General features: G+C 39.3%; 1 protein-coding gene across 1 annotated transcript; it reads right to left on the bottom strand.

The window, feature by feature from the left end:
* Positions 1 to 15,208: 15,208 nt before the first annotated feature.
* Positions 15,209 to 19,738, bottom strand: MED11 (mediator complex subunit 11). Its single transcript, XM_070087870.1, has 3 exons — positions 19,419 to 19,738; positions 17,932 to 18,072; positions 15,209 to 15,985 (listed from the first exon to the last, which is right to left on the bottom strand). Exons 1-3 carry the CDS (start codon positions 19,498 to 19,500, stop codon positions 15,804 to 15,806), a joined length of 405 nt encoding a protein of 134 aa, XP_069943971.1. The 5' UTR covers positions 19,501 to 19,738; the 3' UTR covers positions 15,209 to 15,803.
* Positions 19,739 to 20,004: the final 266 nt, after the last annotated feature.

The raw sequence follows: 20,004 nt of genomic DNA, 5'->3' as shown, positions 1-20,004 counted from the left end.
CACTTCTCTCTTAGTGTAACAAAGGTAATATATAACTATGTGTAGTCAAAATTCTTTGTGGTGGTTTGTAATTTTTTTATGAATTACTGGCAATAAGAATTCTTGATTATATGTAATACAGTGGTACCTTGACTTACGAGTGCCCCAAGTTACGAGTTTTCCAAGTTATGAGCTGTCGCTCGATTGATTTTTTTGCTTTGAGTTGTGAGCCAAAATCCAAGTTATGAGTAAGCTTCAGATACGCTGGCACTCGCAGGAGATACGAGGTAATATCAAAAACCTCGATAATAACCAATGTGTAACATCCTTTCAATTTTGATACGACTGGTAATGTCATCCTGCCAGAATGTTCTATAACTTATGCCCTAAGTAAAGAGAAACAATTCTGGAACGTGTAATACGTATTTGGCAGGCTGGCTGATTTGCTTTGGCTGTCTCTTATCTCCTGTCTGTCTGTATCTATGTCTGTGTCTCTGTCTATCTCTGTCTTTATCTCACAGGTACACATAAATACAGTTATACATAGTGTAAATTACCTAGGATAATGCAAAAAATCAGACAAACTGCTATACTATGCTTGTAGATACATGTATAAGGCATAATAAGCATGACTGGCAAGCAATACACATTTTCACTTCTTCAGGAATCAGACGTGATGACTCTGCATCGTGTGCAATACCTGTTGGTTCATGAGTGGCTCTCTCTGAAACAGGAAGACAGAAACACTGGCAGACAGAAAAACAGATAAGCAGAGACAGAAATAAACAGAGCTAGACAGACAGATAGACATGTTTATGTGTAACAGTGAAAAATAAAGCCAAGGCAGTGCACGACCATCAAATGTCAGCAGTGGAGTGATACTCATCTTACACTGTGCTTCAAGGAGTTTCATATATACTCCAGCATTTCTAAAACATTGCTGGGACCTGGCATAAAAGGCAAAAAATAATTTCACATTTATTAATAAATACATTTTTATTTAAAACCCTGTAACAAAAATTGGGGTGGCTGGAACAGATTAATGGCATTTCAATTAATTTCAATGAGGAAAATTGATTTGATACACGAGCAAATCGAGTTACGAGCTCAGTCACGGAACGAATTCAACTCGTAAATCAAGGTACCACTGTACTAATAGTGTATAAATACAACACACAAAGACAGTCTAGTGGGAAGAGCATTTTTGTTGGGGATGAGCTTTATCAAGAGTGTGGAAGGAACACTAAAATATGTATGGCACAAGTTTATACACTATATTCCACAACAGTGAAAGAGGGAGAGGAAGGAGGGGGAAAGATGGAGGAAGGTTGATAAGCTGAGGTACACAAGTAACTGATCATCATTGCATCACTTTTAATAATCTGGCTCCATTCACTAATGATTCTGCATGTGGAGTGACAATAAATGACCCTTTATTATTATACCTAGGAGGAAATGCTAAATTCATAGGGGTTATACAGCCCCTAAGAAATGGGAGACAATCAGGCTTGATTCAAGGGAAGGAAATATACAATGCCTTGAAATGAGCTCATTATCAACATCAAGAAATTTCCCTTAAGGGAAATAAATGCCTATTTGTTCTATAGTACTGAAAATGTAAATTACTTTATTTTTTGTTTTTAAATTCAGGGGAAGCACTAAAACCATAAGGGGTCATGTAGCTCCCGGTAAATGGGAAGTATTCAAGTTTGATCTAAGGAAGTGCCGCAGGATCTTGGAATCATCACTCGTCTGTGTATCTAGCAATTTCAACCAGAACAATGGTTTTTACAACATAGGGTTGTGAATGCAGCAGCAAGGAGGCGGTTGGAGGCAGTGGAGATGTCCTGTTTAAGTGCAATGTGTGGTGTAAATATTATGAAGAAAATTTGGAGTGTGGAAATTAGGAGAAGGTGTGGAGTTAATAAAAGTATAAGTCAGAGGGCTGAAGAGAGGTTGTTGAGGTGGTTTGGTCATTTAGAGAGAATGGATCAAAGTAGAATGACATGGAGAGCATTTAAATCTGCAGGAGAAGGAAGGCAGGGTAGGGGTCATCCTCGAAAAGGTTGGAAGGAAGGGGTAAGGGAGGTTTTGTGGGCGAGGGGCTTGGACTTTCAGCAGGCGTGCATGAGCGTGTTCGATAGGAGTGAATGGAGACGAATGGTATTTGGGACCTGATGATCTGTTGGAGTGTGAGCAGGGTAATATTTAGTGAAGGGATTCAGAGAAACCGGTTATTTTTATATAGCTGGACTTGAGTCCTGGAAATGGGAAGTACAATGCCTGCACTCAGAGGGGTTCGGGATATTAGCGGTTTGGAGGGATATGTTGTGTATCTTTATACGTATATGCTTCTAAACTGTTGTGTTCTGAGCACCTCTGCAAAAACAGTGATTATGTGTGAGTGAGGTGAAAGTGTTGAATGATGATGAAAGTATTTTCTTTTTGGGGATTTTCTTTCTTTTTGGGTGACCCTGCCTCGGTGGGAGACGGCCGACTTGTTGGAAAAAAAAAAAGGTGAGCTTGCCAGGAAACTCCGTTATCCTACATAATACCTATGTGACTATCTCCTGCAGATCTGTTTCAAATCCAACCTACCCAACATTCTCCACCTGACTCTCCACCCTATATATCCTCTTGTACCCTTTGCCTAAGTAGGTACGTATGTTTGTGACTTAATAAAGCCCACAGTGTGGGTGAAACATAGTCAATAAAGGATTGCATTATACTGCATTTATATCTATTTTTCGAGCATCATAGCACCTCCCTGGAGAGGAAAAGAATGATGAAAATAATAATAATATCCTCTTAAACATTTTTCTCTGCATGACTTCCCCTTCAGTAACTAATTTTCACACCGATTTTAATCATGAAATAATTTTTTATTACAAGTTATTAACATGAGGATTTAAGAATACACACATGCTTGACAAATGGAAAACAGTAACACTGTGTATACATCACATGGCTTACAAGTTAGTCATTAATAATAATATTTTTTTTTATTAACACATCGGCCAATTCCCACCAAGGCAGGGTGGCCTGAAAAAGAAAAACTTTCATCATCATTCACTCCATCACTGTCTTGCCAGAGGGGTGCTTTACACTACAGTTATAAAACTGCAACATTAACACCCCTCCTTCAGAGTGCAGACACCATACTTCCCATCTCCAGGACTCAAGTCCGGCCTGCCGGTTTCCCTGAATCCTTTCATAAATGTTACTTTGCTCACACTCCAACAGCACGTCAAGTATTAAAAACCATTTGTCTTCATTCACTCCTATCAAATACGCTCATGCACGCTTGCTGGAAGTCCAAGCCCCTCGCACACAAAACCACCTTTACCCCCTCCCTCCAACCCTTCCTAGGCCGACCCCTACCCTGCCCTCCCTCCACTACAGATTTATACAATCTCGAAGTCATTCTGTTTTGTTCCATTCTCTCTACATGTCCGAACCACCTCAACAACCCCTCCTCAGCCCTCTGGATAATAGTTTTGGTAATCCTAACTTCCAAACTGCGAATTCTCTGCATTATATTCACACCACACATTGCCCTCAGACATGACATCTCCACTGCCTTCAGCCTTCTCCTCATTGCAACATTCATCACCCATGCTTCACACCCATACAAGAGTGTTGGTAAAACTATACTCTCATACATTCCCCTCTGCTTCCACGGACAAAGTTCTCTGTCTCCACAGACTCCTAAGTGCACCACTCACCCTTTTCCCCTCATCAATTCTGTGATTCACCTCGTCCTTCATACACCCATCTGCTGACACGTCCATTCCTAAATATCTGAATACATTCACCTCCTCCATACTCTCTCCCTCCAATCTGATATCCAATCTTTTGTCACCTAATCTTTTTGTTATCCACATAACCTTACTCTTTCCTATATTCACTTTTAATTTTCTTCTTTTACATTTTTTTTTTTCAACAAGTTGGCCGTCTCCCACTGAGGCAGGGTGACCCAAAAAAAGAAAGAAAATCCCCAAAAAGAAAATGCTTTCATCATCATTCAACACTTTCACCACACTCACACAATCACTGTTTTTGCAGAGGTGCTCAGAATACAACAGTTTAGAACCATACACATATAAAGATACACAACATATCCCTCCAAACTGCCAATATCCCAAACCCCTCCATTAAAGTGCAGGCATTGTACTTCCCATTTCCAGGACTCAATTCCGACTATATGAAAATAACCGGTTTCCCTGAATCCCTTCACTAAATATTACCCTGCTCACACTCCAACAGATCGTCAGGTCCCAATTACCATTCGTCTCCATTCACTCCTATCTAACACGCTCACGCGCACTTGCTGGAAGTCCAAGCCCCTTGCCCACAAAACCTCCTTTACCCCCTCTCTCCAACCCTTTCGAGGACGACCCCTACCTCGCCTTCCTTCCCCTATAGATTTATATGCTTTCCATGTCATTCTACTTTGATCCATTCTCTCTAAATGACCAAACCACCTCAACAACCCCTCTTCTGCCCTCTGACTAATACTTTTATTAACTCCACACCTTTTCCTAATTTCCACACTCCGAATTTTCTGCATAATATTTACACCACACATTGCCCTTAGACAGGACATCTCCAATGCCTCCAACAGTCTCCTAGCTGCTGCATTTACCACCCAAGCTTCACACCCATATAAGAGTGTTGGTACTACTATACTTTCATACATTCCCTTCTTTGCCTCCATAGATAACGTTTTTTTGACTCCACATATACCTCATTGCACCACTCACCTTTTTTCCTTCATCAATTCTATGATTAACCTCATCCTTCATAAATCCATCCGCCGACACGTCAACTCCCAAGTATCTGAAAACATTTACTTCTTCCATACTCCTCCCCAATTTGATATTCAATTTTTCTTTATCTAAATCATTTGATACCCTCATCACCTTACTCTTTTCTATGTTCACTTTCAACTTTCTACCTTTACACACATTCCCAAACTCATCCACTAACCTTTGCAATTTTTCTTTAGAATCTCCCATAAGCACAGTATCATCATCAAAAAGTAACTGTGTTAATTCCCATTTTGAATTTGATTCCCCATAATTTAATCCCACCCCTCTCTCGAACACCCTAGCATTTACTTCTTTTACAACCCCATCTATAAATATATTAAACAACCATGGTGACATTACACATCCCTGTCTAAGACCTACTTTTACCGGGAAGTAGTCTCCCTCTCTTCTACACACCCTAACCTAAGCCTCACTATCCTCATAAAAACTCTTTACAGCATTTAGTAATTTACTGCCTATTCCATATACTTGCAACATCTGCCACATTGCTTCCCTATCCACTCTATCATATGCCTTTTCTAAATCCATAATTGCAATAATAACTTCCCTACCTTTATCTAAATACTGTTCACATATATGCTTCAATGTAAACACTTGATCTACACATCCCCTACCCACTCTGAAACCTCCTTGCTCATCCACAATCCTACATTCTGTCTTACCTCTAATTCTTTCAATTATAACCCTACCATACACTTTTCCTGGTATACTCAATAAACTTATTCCTCTATAATTTTTACAATCTCTTTTGTCCCCTTTCCCTTTATATAAAGGGACTATACATGCTCTCCGCCAATCCCTAGGTACCTTCCCCTCTTTCATACATTTATTAAACAAAAGTACCAACCACTCCAACACTATATCCTCCCCTGCTTTTAACATTTCTGTCATGATCCCATCAGTTCCAGCTGCGTTACCCCCTTTCATTTTAAGTAATGCCTCACGTACCTCCCCCACACTTACATTCTGCTCTTCTTCACTCCTAAAAGATGGTGTACCTCCCTGACCAGTGCATGAAATTACCACCTCCCTTTCTTCCTCAACATTTAAAAGTTCCTCAAAATATTCTCGCCATCTACCTAATACCTCCCTCTTCCCATCTACTAACTCCCCTACTCTATTTTTAACTGACAAATCCATACTTTCCCTAGGCTTTCTTAACTTGTTTAACTCATTCCAAAATTTTTTCTTATTTTCATTAAAATTTCTTGACAGTGCCTCTCCCACTCTATCATCTGCTCTCCTTTTGCACTCTCTCACCACTCTCTTCACCTTTCTTTTACTGTCCAAATATTCTGCTTTTCTTATAACACTTCTGCTTTGTAAAAACCTCTCATAAGCTAACTTTTTCTCTTTTATCACACCCTTTACTTTATTTATTTATTTATTTATTTAGTAATTTAAGCATACAAACAGAGGTACAAAAAATACAGGTAAGAGCAGCATGCCAAAGCCACTTATATGCATAGCATTACGGGCTGGCTTAAAATTAACTTAAGATTAACTAAGCAATGATGAAATCAGTGATAAAACATTATTGTAAACAGATAACTATAAAGCACAAATGAGTATTACAAAGACAGGTCATATGGTTGCTGGCATTGCTGTACATTCAGTCGAATGGAGTATTCTGTTAGGTAGTGTATTTAAAAAAATAATAAAGTTAGATTGGGTCCTAGGTTTAACATTTGTGTGATATAATTGTGAGTAACATATAGGATATACAATTTATAAGGTTCAGTTATTCAGTATTTATTTGGTTTTGAGTGAGTGAGTGATCTTTGAGAAGAGACTTGAATTTATAAACAGGTAGTGTTTCTTTTATATTTACAGGTAATGAATTCCAGATTTTAGGGCCTTTTATGTGCATTCCACCAATCACTCCTCTTTCCACCTGCCCCCACCCTCCTATAACCACAAACTTCTGCCCCACATTCTAATACTGCATTTTTAAAACTATTCCAACCCTCTTCAACCCCCCCACTACTCATCTTTGCACTAGCCCACCTTTCTGCCAACAGTCGCTTATATCTCCCCCGAACTTCCTCCTCCCTTAGTTTATACACTTTCACCTCCCTCTTACTTGTTGTTGCCACCTTCCTCATTTCCCATCTACCTCTTACTCTAACTGTAGCTACAACTAAATAATGATCCGATATATCAGTTGCCCCTCTATAAACATGTACATCCTGGAGCCTACCCATCAACCTTTTATCCACCAATACATAATCTAACAAACTACTTTCATTACGTGCTACATCATACCTTGTATATTTATTTATCCTCTTTTTCATAAAATATGTATTACTTATTACCAAATCTCTTTCTACACATAGCTCAATTAAAGGCTCCCCATTTACATTTACCCCTGGCACCCCAAATTTACCTACTACTCCCTCCATAACATTTTTACCTACTTTAGCATTGAAATCCCCAACCACCATTACTCTCACACTTGATTCAAAACTCCCCACGCATTCACTCAACATTTCCCAAAATCTCTCTCTCTCCTCTACACTTCTTTCTTCTCCAGGTGCATACATGCTTACTATAACCCACTTTTCACATCCAATCTTTATTTTACTCCTCATAATCCTTGAATTAATACATTTATAGTCCCTCTTTTCCTGCCATAGCTTATCCTTCAACATTATTGCTACTCCTACTTTAGCTCTAACTCTATTTGAAACCCCTGACCTAATCCAATTTATTCCTCTCCACTGAAACTCTCCCACCCCCTTCAGCTTCGTTTCACTTAAAGCCAGGACATCCAGCTTCTTCTCATTCATAACATCCACAATCATCTCTTTCTTATCATTTGCACAACATCCACGCACATTCAGACTTCCCACTTTGACAATTTTCTTCTTCTTATTCTTTTTAGTAATCTTTACAGGAAAAGGGGTTACTAGCCCATTGTTCCCGGCATTTTAGTTGACTTTTACAACACGCATGGCTTACGGAGGAAAGATTCTTATTCCACATATCCTACCAAATTCATCCACCAACCTCTACAACTTCTCTTCAGAATCTCCCAAAAGCACCGTATCATCAGCAAAGAGCAACCTAAAGTCAGTTCCTGATCAGCCCAGCTGTGGCTCATATGTTGGTTTGCGTGCAGCCAGCAGCAACAGCCTGGTTGATCAGGCTCTGATCCACCAGGAGGCCTGGTCACAGACCGGGCCGCGGGGGCGTTGACCCCCGGAACTCTCTCCAGGTAAACTCCAAGTAAACACCTCTTGCCAAGACCCTAGTATATTCACTTCTCTCACAACCCCATCTATAAATATATTGAACAACCACGGTGACATCACACATATTAACCCCTTGACTGTCGCAACCCCCAATCCTGAGGTGTCTCCTGGTGTCGCAAAATTTAAAAAAAAAAATTATTTTTTCTTATGAAATGATAGAGAATCTTTTCCCGATTGTAATGACACCAAAAAAACGAAATTTGATGGAAAACTGACGGAATTACGCTCTCGCGAAGTTAGCGACCTTGGCGATATTTACAAATCGGCAATTTCGCCCACTTTGAGCCCTATTTTCGGCTAATTCCTTTGTTTCAGTTGACCAAACTCATAGCTATTCGATTGAGTACAAGAAACTGCTCATTTACCAATTTCAACTACCCAATAACGTGGTGAGAAATTTGCAATTTGGCCAATTTCACGAAAATTAAAAAATATGACAATTTCAAAATAAGGTCCAGAATGAACAATGCAGACATTCCTGGCTCTAAAATAACATTTTCTTTGTTCGTCAGTCATGTCTCCAGGCCCCTCTGATATTACTCTTGCTTTCTATTTTGAATTTTTATTCAAACAAAACATAGAAAATTTACTATTATGCAGACTACTCCAATACTGTAATAATTGTATAAATAACATCAACCCTTTCATGACTGCATATTAGAATGGCTAGTTGGACATTTATTGGACAATGATGTCATTAGTTTACTTTTGAACACCGGCAAAAATCAAACATTTCCCCTACTTTGAGCTCCATTTCCAGGTTTTTTTTATAGTAAAATCAATCAAAATCATCTCTTTTTCTATAATATGTTTTCCATTCTATCAAATGAGACCAACAAAACGAGAATATGAGGTGCTGTCCTGGGAGACAGTAATGGTGAAGCTGGAGGTGCTGTCCTGGGAGACAGTAATGGTGAAGCTGGAGGTGCTGTCCTGGGAGACAGTAATGGTGAAGCTGGAGGTGCTGTCCTGGGAGACAGTAATGGTGAAGCTGGAGGTGCTGTCTTGGGAGACAGTAATGGTGAAGCTGGAGGTGCTGTCCTGGGAGACAGTAATGGTGAAGCTGGAGATTTTGTCCAGGTAGTCGGGAATTATACGCAGGAAGGAATACATATAAATGACCTCATAGGGGACAGGAGCCGTAGTGGGGAAACAAGTGTAGTCAAAGATAAAACCAATATTGCAAACTAGAAATACCACAGGAAATAGCAAACAAGAGGACTCCACTAGCAATAGTGAGGACATATTACCAAAAACAACTGGTGGAAGCTCCATTGTTGGTGCTAGGGAGGATAGGAATAAGACAGGTAAACATGCACCAACAGGGAATACAGTCACAGAAACCCAAGGCAAACGGAAACCAAGCCTGTGCACATACTATGCACTTGGTATCTGCAGACATGGGAAATCTGGAAAAACAGACGGGACGTGCAACTATGACCACCCTAGAAAATGCCGTGCCCATATGACAACAGGAAAATGCAAACTCCCTTCCTGTAAGCTTTTTCACCCTGAAATGTGTACCTCTTCAGTACAGGAAAGACTGTGCTATAACTTAAATTGCCAGGCACACCATCTAAAGGGGACAAAAAGATACAAAACATCCAGGCCATGGGAAAACCTGGGTAGCCACAGCCACTCAAGAGGGAGAGGTTTTTTAGTGCCAGGAAAGAAAAAAAACTGGCAGGAAATGGCAGAAATCGTACACCAAATCCAGTCATTCCTGGAGTGGAACCACAGTCGATGGCCTCCACTCCAAACCAACAGATACAGATACTAATGCCGGAAAAAAAATCCCCCCCCAGTATCAACAATACCACCAGTCCGATGACATTCTTCTTTGCAAATATACAGGGTCTAAAGCCAGCAACAAACAACAAAATACCTTTCATCTGTGGACTGCTTGCAGAGGCAAAGGCAATGTTCGCGGCTTTCACTGAGACCCACATAAAGGATCACTTGGACAATGAAATATGGATCTCAGGTTACAACCTATACAGATGTGACAGAGTGAACAGGCAAAAGGGGGAAGGTTGGCCTGTATATTGCAGAGTCACTTGTTTGCACAGAACTGCTTAATGCCTCAAATGATGTAGTGGAAGTTTTAGCAGTAAAGATCGAGAACCAAAACCTAGTCATTGTGGTAGTCTACAAGCCTCCGGATGCAACATCCCAGCAATTCCAGGAACAGCTGTTAAAAATTGACCACTGTCTGGAAAATCTTCCAGCTCCTGCACCCAACATCTTGCTCCTGGGGGATTTCAACTTAAGGCACCTAAAATGGAGGAATATAGCAAATAATATTGTTGCAGTAATAACACCAGGAGGCAGCTCTGATGAAAACTCACACTCACACGTGCTTTTAAATCTCTGCACAAAATTCAATTTAAACCAGCAAATAATAGAGCCTACTAGACTGGAGAATACACTAGACCTCATCTTCACTAACAATGATGATCTGATAAGAAATGTCACCATATCAAAAACAATATACTCAGATCACAACATAATTGAGGTTCAGACATGTATGCGCGGAGCCCCAGACCGACATAATGAGATTAGTCACGAGGGAGCATTCACCAAATTCAACTTCAATAACAAAAACATAAAGTGGGACCAAGTAAACCAAGTCCTAACTGATATAAGCTGGGAAGATATACTAAGCAACACAGACCCCAACTTATGCCTAGAACAGATTAACTTGGTGGCACTTGATGTATGCACAAGGCTTATTCCTCTAAGAAAAAGGAGGAGTAGATGTAAAATAGAAAGAGACAGGAGCTCCCTTTACAGGCGACGGAAAAGAATAACAGAGCGGCTAAAAGAGGTCAATATATCTGAAATGCATAGGGAGACACTGGTCAGGGAAATAGCAAGCATCGAACTTAAGCTAAAGGAATCTTATAGGAGTCAGGAATCGCGGGAAGAACTAAAAGCCATAAATGAAATCGAAAGAAACCCAAAGTATTTCTTCTCCTATGCCAAATCAAAGTCGAGAACAACGTCCAGTATTGGGCCCCTACTTAAACAAAATGGGTCCTACACAGATGACAGCAAGGAAATGAGTGAGCTACTCAAGTCCCAAAATGACTCAGTTTTTAGCAAGCCGCTAACCAGACTGAGAGTGGAAGATCAAAATGAATTTTTTATGGGAGAGCCACAGAATTTGGTTAACACAAGCACTCTGCCCCAGGGCCGGACTCATGGAACTCTGTGTTCATCAAGAACTGCAAGAAGCCCCTATCACGAGCTTTTTGCATTCTATGGAGAGGGAGCATGGACATGGGGGTCGTCCCACAGTGTCAAGGCTTACTCAGCCCTGTAACAACTTCAGACAGTATTACCAAGGCTGGCTCCTGCTCAGGAAAATTAGTGAATAGAAAAAGAAATAATAACAGACAAACATAAACACTTTATTATATAGAAAATATAAAACACTTAGATATGATATATTAATCCTATATTAAAGAAAATGAAAAATGAAAAATATAAATGATAACCCACCGGTTCGTTCTTCACAGTATAGCCTTGAGTATTCTATCCCGATGACAGGAAAGCAGGTTCTTTACCGCTGCAATGATGAGGGGTTACGTCCTGCAATTTCATACAGGTGCACAGGTAATTAAATCCAAAAAGGGGAAGTCTCAGGACGTTAGTCCATCTCCACCAGTTCTGCTCGTTGATTGGCAGGTGACCCTCTCTGTCATCCAAGCTGGAAAGATAGACAGGTTACCCACTGCTTAAGAAATCACTCTCCATGATAAGTACAATACCTAAAAGATGTGGTGATTATTACAACAGTCAACCTAGAGCAAGACTGAAAGGACTAAGTTTATTATTGGTCAAAAGTGAAGCTTTCAACCAATAAATCCACTAGAATACAAGGCAGGCATGTACTTACAGTAGTGCTGGGAGCTGTGAGTCTAGTGATTACTGTTTGGACCGGAGCCCCACATGTCACCTTTTGGGGGGGGGGGGGGAAGAAGGAGGGGAAGGGATAGCAGGAGCTAGACTTACCCTACCTTAACAAGTAGCCGGCAATGAAACTACTGTATTACTTTCGGGGAGGGAAAAAAAGGCGGGAATAGCGGGAGCTTGACTTACCCTACCTTAACAAGTAGCCGGCAATGAAACTATTGTTACTATATACTCCCTCTCTACTCCTATCTATTGAACTTTTCCCTCACACACAGTTACTAAAAACAACAGACATAGCCCCACTCCACAAAAGGGGCAGTAAAGCAACAGCAAAGAATTACAGACCGATAGCACTAACATCCCATATCATAAAAATCTTTGAAAGGGTCCTAAGAAGCAAGATCACCACCCATCTAGAAACCCATCAGTTACACAACCCAGGGCAACATGGGTTTAGAACAGGTCGCTCCTGTCTGTCTCAACTATTGGATCACTAAGACAAGGTCCTAGATGCACTAGAAGACAAAAAGAATGCAGATGTAATGTATACAGACTTTGCAAAAGCCTTCAACAAGTGTGACCATGGCGTAATAGCGCACAAAATGCGTGCTAAAGGAATAACAGGAAAAGTCGGTCGATGGATCTATAATTTCCTCACTAACAGAACACAGAGAGTAGTAGTCAACAGAGTAAAGTCCAAGGCAGCTACGGTGAAAAGCTCTGTTCCACAAGGCACAGTACTCACTCCCATCTTGTTCCTCATCCTCATATCTGACATAGACAAGGATGTCAGCCACAGCACCGTGTCTTCCTTTGCAGATGACACCCGAATCTGCATGACAGTGTCTGCAATGGAAGACACTGCAAGGCTCCAGGCGGACATCAACCAAATCTTTCAGTGGGCTGCAGAAAACAATATGAAGTTCAACGATGAGAAATTTCAATTACTCAGATATGGTAAACACGAGGAAATTAAATCTTCATCAGAGTACAAAACAAATTCTGGCCACAAAATAGAGCGAAACACCAACGTCAAAGACCTGGGAGTGATCATGTCGGAGGATCTCACCTTCAAGGACCATAACATTGTATCAATCGCATCTGCTAGAAAAATGACAGGATGGATAATGAGAACCTTCAAAACTAGGGAGGCTAAGCCCATGATGACACTCTTCAGGTCACTTGTTCTATCTAGGCTGGAATATTGCTGCACATTAACAGCACCTTTCAAGGCAGGTGAAATTGCTGACCTAGAAAATGTACAGAGAACCTTCACGGCGCGCATAACGGAGATAAAACACCTCAATTACTGGGAGCGCTTGAGGTTCCTAAACCTGTATTCCCTGGAACGCAGGCGGGAGAGATACATGATTATATACACCTGGAAAATCCTAGAGGGACTAGTACCGAACTTGCACACGAAAATCACTCACTACGAAAGCAAAAGACTTGGCAGGCGATGCAACATCCCCCCAATGAAAAGCAGGGGTGTCACTAGCACGTTAAGAGACCATACAATAAGTGTCAGGGGCCCGAGACTGTTCAACTGCCTCCCAGCATACATAAGGGGGATTACCAACAGACCCCTGGCAGTCTTCAAGCTGGCACTGGACAAGCACCTAAAGTCGGTTCCTGACCAGCCGGGCTGTGGCTCGTACGTTGGTTTGCGTGCAGCCAGCAGTAACAGCCTGGTTGATCAGGCTCTGATCCACCAGGAGGCCTGGTCACAGACCGGGCCGTGGGGGCGTTGACCCCCGGAACTCTCTCCAGGTAAACTCCAGGTAAGTACTATATGAAAATAGACCACAAAGTCGGCATTTTAATTAAAAAAAAAACGGTCGGAGTTTTTTTTTTTCTCATTATGCACTGCATGCTCCATGATTTTTTTTATGTGGTGCACACTGACCACACAGACCCATTTTCTCACATGTGGGCCTACCAGGTTTCTCCTTCTTGATTTGAAGCCGCTAGAATTTATTAGTATATATACGTCAAACACGGTATCTCGTAAGACGTATATATACGGCCACGACAGTCAAAGGGTTAACATTACTGTAATAAATAAAATAATTTCAAGAATGAGAGAATGATCATCAGGAACCTAAGCTCTAGAAAAGAGATGTGCTTTAAATCAAAAGTTGAAATCATGAATAGACTCCTGATTTTTAACAGACACTGACAACTTGTTGAACAATCTAGGAGTTACATTAACAAAAAAAAGGCTCTTTCTGCAAATGGCTTCTCCCCACCTGCATGAGACTCATCCTAAAAAGGTCTGCATCAATTTGCAGAAACATTCCCAAACCTGATTCAAGTGGTACAAGCATATCAGGTAGATATTTTTTTTTTCAACACACTGGCCATATCCCACCAAGGTAGGGTGATCTAAAATGAAAAATGAAAGTTTTTCTTTTTTAAATTTAGTAGTAGGCAGATACTTGAGTACAATAAACTTAATAACTTTAAATGTTTATTAACATTTAAAGTTCTTCTTCTTTCAACAAACCGGCCGTGTCCCACCGAGGCGGGGTGGGCCAAAAAGAAAAGCAAAAGTTTCTCTTTTTAAATTTAGTAATTTATACGGGAGAAGAGGCTACTAGCCCCTTGCTCCTGGTATTTTAGTTGCCTCTTACAACACGCATGGCTTACAGAGGAAGAATTCTGTTCCACTTCCCCATGAAGATAAGAGGAAATAAACAAGAACAAGAACTAGAAAGAAAATAGCAGAAAACCCAGAGGGGTGCATATATATATGCTTGTACATGTATGTTTGGAGGGATATGTTGTGTATCTTTATATGTATATGCTTCTAAACTGTTGTATTCTGAGCACCTCTGCAAAAACAGTGATAATGTGTGAGTGTGGTGAAAGTGTTGAATGATGATGAAAGTATTTTCTTTTTGGGGATTTTCTTTCTTTTTTGGGTCACCCTGCCTCGGTGGGAGACGGCCGACTTGTTGAAAAAAAAAAAAAAAACATGTATGTGTAGTGTGACCTAAGTGTAAGTAGAAGTAGCAAGACGTACCTGAAATCTTGCATGTTTATGAGACAGAAAAAAAGGACACCAACAATCCTACCATCATGTAAAACAATTACAGGCTTTTGTTTTACACTCATTTGGCAGGACAGTAGTAACTCCCTGGGTGGTTGCTGTCTACCAACCTACTACCTAGAACATTTAAAGCTATAGACACAAAATTCCCTGTGGAGAGGAATACAAAGATGCCATTTTCCTTCAAATTTATTGAATGTAATATTCCTGCAGGTCTTAATAATTTAGCATGTAGAAATACAATGATAAGGAGTACTGTACAAACAAATCACATCCCAATGAAGTTCAAACACATAGAGATTATTTACTTTATGCAGGTTTGATAAAAGCAGTTGACATGCTAGAGAAACACTTGTAAACCAAGATAAACTTTTGTCTCATAAAAAGATATAATGTAGTTGGAAACTATATCATTCACTTCTCAATAATAGAAAACAAATCAATGAAATTATTTTATATTTTAGAAGAATGCTATTCTACAAGATAATTTATTCAATAAAACTCATTCTGATAAGCTGGCAAACATGTTAGATCCATTACAAAGTAACAGGACTATCTTAGTCCTGCAACTTATGAAAGGAAGACAAGATGGAGTTACCTGGGACACCTTTAATCTTAATCCAAAACTATTAAAAAAAAAAAAAAAGGTATCTAAATACAATATTCAATAATAAAAATATATCCTGTATTGTACTAAATATGGATTAACAGCTACAGGAGCAATTTATGCTTCATTAACTATAAAAAATTAAAACTAAATTAGTATTATCATGACTGAGGAGGCTGTGGCATGCCTTGCTGTTTCTGGAGTTGATGTTGCTGTAACAGTTGTATGTGCTTACTTTTGATAGCTTCTAATTCATTGACACGAGTTCTTGCATGATCCAAGCGGTGCATCGCCATTTGTAAGGTCTTCTGTGAGTTGTAACTGGATCCTTCATGTGCTTGTCCTGTTTACCAGTTGTTTATTACAAACACATTGTTAATCTATATCGTCAAAGGTTCTAAATTACCTATTCTTAAAATTTTAAGAGCCTACAGCTTGCTGGCCAGTCTAATTATTTTTGGCATACTAGATCACACATATATATAGTAAAAGATAAAACTATTATTACAAATACTGAAGCAGGGAGCGAGGTTATTAAAAGTATTATCCAGAGGGCTGAGGAGGGGATATTGAGGTGGTTTGGAAAATTCGAGAGGATGGAGCAAAATAGGAAGACTTGGAGGGTTTATAAATCTGTAGTAGAGGGAAGAAGCAGGGATCGTCCTAGGAAAGGCTGGAAGGAAGAGATAAAGGGTTTTTTTATGCAAGGAGCTTGGACATCCAACAGACATGTGTAAGCATGTTATATAGGAGTGATCAAAATCAAATGATTTTTATGGCTTAATATGCTGTTGGAGTGTGAGTAAGGTAACAGTTATGAAAGGATTCAGGGAAAATGGTTAACCTCACTTGAGTCTTGGAGGTGGAAAGTACATTGCCTGCATTCTGAAGGAGGGGTGGGGATATGGCAGTTTGGAGGGGCATTTGAGCTGCAGTGACAGCACACCTCTGCAAAACAGTGATGGTGAAAGTGTTTCCTCTTTTTTAGGTCACCCTACCTCAATGGGAGATGACCAGTACATTAAAAAAAATATATATTACCCACTAAGAAGGATGATGAGCCAAGGCAGGTATGCCAAGAAATGTTTTAAGATGGCTTGCAGTAAAGAATGACCTTTACATACTTGTAAGGCATCCTAGGCTCTTGAACCTTTACATATTTGTAGTATGTCATAGACCCTCTAATATTTCTCATTTACATCAATGACCTACCTAATGCCTCCCAGGAACTTTAACCAGTTCTGTTTGTAGATGATACTAATTTTGTCTTCTCTAATCCAGATCTAGGTGTACAGAATTTGAATTTGAATTTGCCTCTACTTACTCCTATCTAAAACATTCACACATGCCTCCTGGATGTCCAAATCCCTTGCATGCAAAACCTCCTGTCAATTACCTTTTCCCTCCAACTTTTCCTAGGATGACCCCATCTTCCTCCTCCACTACAGATTTATACACCAAGTCATCTTATTTTTCTCCGTCCTCTCTAAATGTCTAAACCATCACAATAACCCCTCCTCAGCCCTCTGGTTAATACTTTTAGTAACCTTGCACCTCCTTCTGATCTCCAAACTACAAAGTCTCTGTATAATATTCACACCACACATTGCCCTCAGATGTGACATCTCCACTGCCTCCAGCCTCCTCCTTGCCGCAACATTTACAATCAATACTTTGCACCCATATAAGGGTACATGTATTGGTATCACTATACTTTATTACATTTCCATTTTGGCCTCCATGGATAATAGTGTCTCCACATATGCCTCAATGCACCGCCCATCTTTTTACATTCCTCAATTCTGTGCTTCACCTTATTCACAAACCCAGCCGATGACAGGTCCACTCCCAAATTTCTGAATACATTCACTTCCTCCCTACTCTTTTTTCCAATCTAATAACCAGTCTTTCATTACCAAAATTTTTTGTTAATCTCATCACCTTGCTCTTTTCTATGTTAACTTTTAAATCCCTTCTTTTACATGCCCTCCCAAATTTGTCCACCAACCTTTGCAAAGGCTATCATATACAGCAATTAAAACCCTTATCAGGACATTGTCCTTACAAATATCCCTATGTGTATAGTATTAGACTTAACATTCAAATGATCTAACCTCAACTATACAATGTCAAGTCCTGTGCCAGGGGCTTTTCAAAACGTATGAAATAAATTTCACTTATTTTGTAACAACTATATATCCATTTTGAAAATAAATTTAGTTTTTTTGTATGACTGCAAGGATTTGGCACTAATCTGTATACGTATATCACAGCAATAAGAGTACATACCTGTAGATACCTGTGTAAGGTAGTTAATTTGCTTGGCCAACTCTGTTTCTACATTGGTGAGTGTCTGACGAAACTGATTCACATGAGCTTCAACCTGCTTATTGGCTGGTTTATCCTTGCTCAATTCTGTCAAGGCCTGACCTAAAATACAATAGACTTAATGAACATAAATACTGTACTAACAATTATAAAGAAGAAAAATAAGCAAAAAAAAAAAAAAAAAAAATAAGAAAAAAGATGATAACTGATAATTTTATTTTTATTATTAATCTGGACAACTAGTAACCAAGCAGAAAACACTGTACCATGGATACTCTGGATAAAACCTATTTACAGTACAATATTGCTTAGTCAAAGCACTACCCATTTTTAGTCAATATATACTAGTACATAATAAATTCCCCCCACTTGAAAATTAACTAATACATGGTAAGGAAAGTCTGGAATTCCAACTCATGTAAAAGTATCATTATATTTTAGGATAAACTACTCTGTTCATCTTTACTTTCTAAATGGGGGGAAAAGCCCAGCTGGGGTAGGCCAGCAGATGCCTAACCATTATATGGGTCAACTGATTAAGATGTCAGAATATACCCTAAAGCTTCCAATGATGAAGCAGCAGCCTTAAAATGACAACAATAACCAACAGCAATTCATTGTACTCTGATAAACAAGTAAAAAATATTCTTCTCTCCTGCTCAATATTTATTCATGATGTAGATCTCATTGTGGGTTATATCATAAGAGATATTTATGTTAGAAATATTTATTAAGTTTCAGCACTATTAACTCTTCTAAATACTTAAAGAAAAACAAAAATAATTACATTTTTAATAGGCAGTAACATAGATGTGTTTAGAAAAATTCTACATACTGCAATTATTATAATTATGGAGGGTGCTAAACCTGTAGGGATTATACAGCACCTGTGGGGGGCAAGAAGGATGGTATTCAGACTTAATTCAGGGAACTGTATATACTGCAAATAAGTATCTATAAAATTTACATCCCTTTAAAATACAATACTGGGAGAATGTTATAAGGTGTCTCATAGACTGATTGGTAGCGCAGTCACCTCATGCTGAGGTCTGGGGACTGATTACCTCATTAATATTATTATAATCAAGGGGAAGCGCTAAACCCGTAGGATTATACAGCGCTTGGGGGGGGGGATGTGGAAAGCATTCAGGCTTAATTCGGGGAACTGGACCACAGATCCAGTTCCCTAAATCAAGAGCCCCTCACCAACATCAAGGAACCTTCCCTGAGGGGGGATACTGATTACCTCATATTTTGTATATAGTTCTACTGTCTTCCAATCATGTCCTTGAATCTGTATTGATAAAGCCACTGGTGGGCGAAACGTTTATAAGATACCTAGATGAGGCACGTGTCTAATTTTCAACCACAACTGAAACATTATGTACCCAAAATCTAAATACTTCTTAATATTAAACCTAATAATGAACATTAATGATATAAGGCACCTGCAGACTGTAAAACAGTGGCTATGTCCTTCTCTATATTATCCAACACTTGTAGTCTGTCCATTGGTGATGCCATCGCCATTTGGAAGGATTAATATTCAACAAAAATTTAAATGCAAAATCGTCGTGTGACACGAGCAGCCTGGTGTCCTCTCTTCCTTGCTGATTATCTTTTATGATTATTCTCGGTTAAATCATTAATAATCACTAATGAATAACTGATATTTAAGCTGCAACAATGTTAATTTATACACGTGTAACTTGAACTGTGATTGTTTGTTATGTTTGTTGGGTTTATAAAGGCCACTGACAGCTTACGTACTAGCGAACCCAACTGCCCGATGATGATGATGATGATAATAATAATAATAATAATAATAATAATAATAATAATAATAATAATAATAATAATAATAATAATAATAATAATAATAATAATAATAATAATAATAATAATATATTTATTTCTACAAGTACATGTACAAGGTATACAGACCACAGCTGACATCAATGACATACTACTATATAGAAAGCAGCATTTCGGGCACATTAGGTCAGTTTTGTCCCAGGATGCGACCCACACCAG

The sequence above is a fragment of the Cherax quadricarinatus genome, chromosome 1 (assembly GCF_038502225.1).
Source record: "Cherax quadricarinatus isolate ZL_2023a chromosome 1, ASM3850222v1, whole genome shotgun sequence".
Lineage (NCBI taxonomy): Eukaryota > Metazoa > Arthropoda > Malacostraca > Decapoda > Parastacidae > Cherax > Cherax quadricarinatus.
Note: the sequence above shows the minus strand (reverse complement) of the source record. Positions and strands in the feature narration are given on the sequence as shown.

What these genes read in the sequence shown, in the direction of transcription:
- MED11 (XM_070087870.1), bottom strand. Translation starts at nt 19,500, where the DNA reads ATGGCGATGGCATCACCAATGGACAGACTACAAGTGTTGGATAATATA. An exon ending in CACTGTTTTACAGTCTGCAG is followed by an intron (nt 18,073 to 19,418) that starts GTGCCTTATATC and finishes ATTGTATTTTAG; the next exon opens with GTCAGGCCTTGACAGAATTG. An exon ending in CCTTACACAGGTATCTACAG is followed by an intron (nt 15,986 to 17,931) that starts GTATGTACTCTT and finishes ACTGGTAAACAG; the next exon opens with GACAAGCACATGAAGGATCC.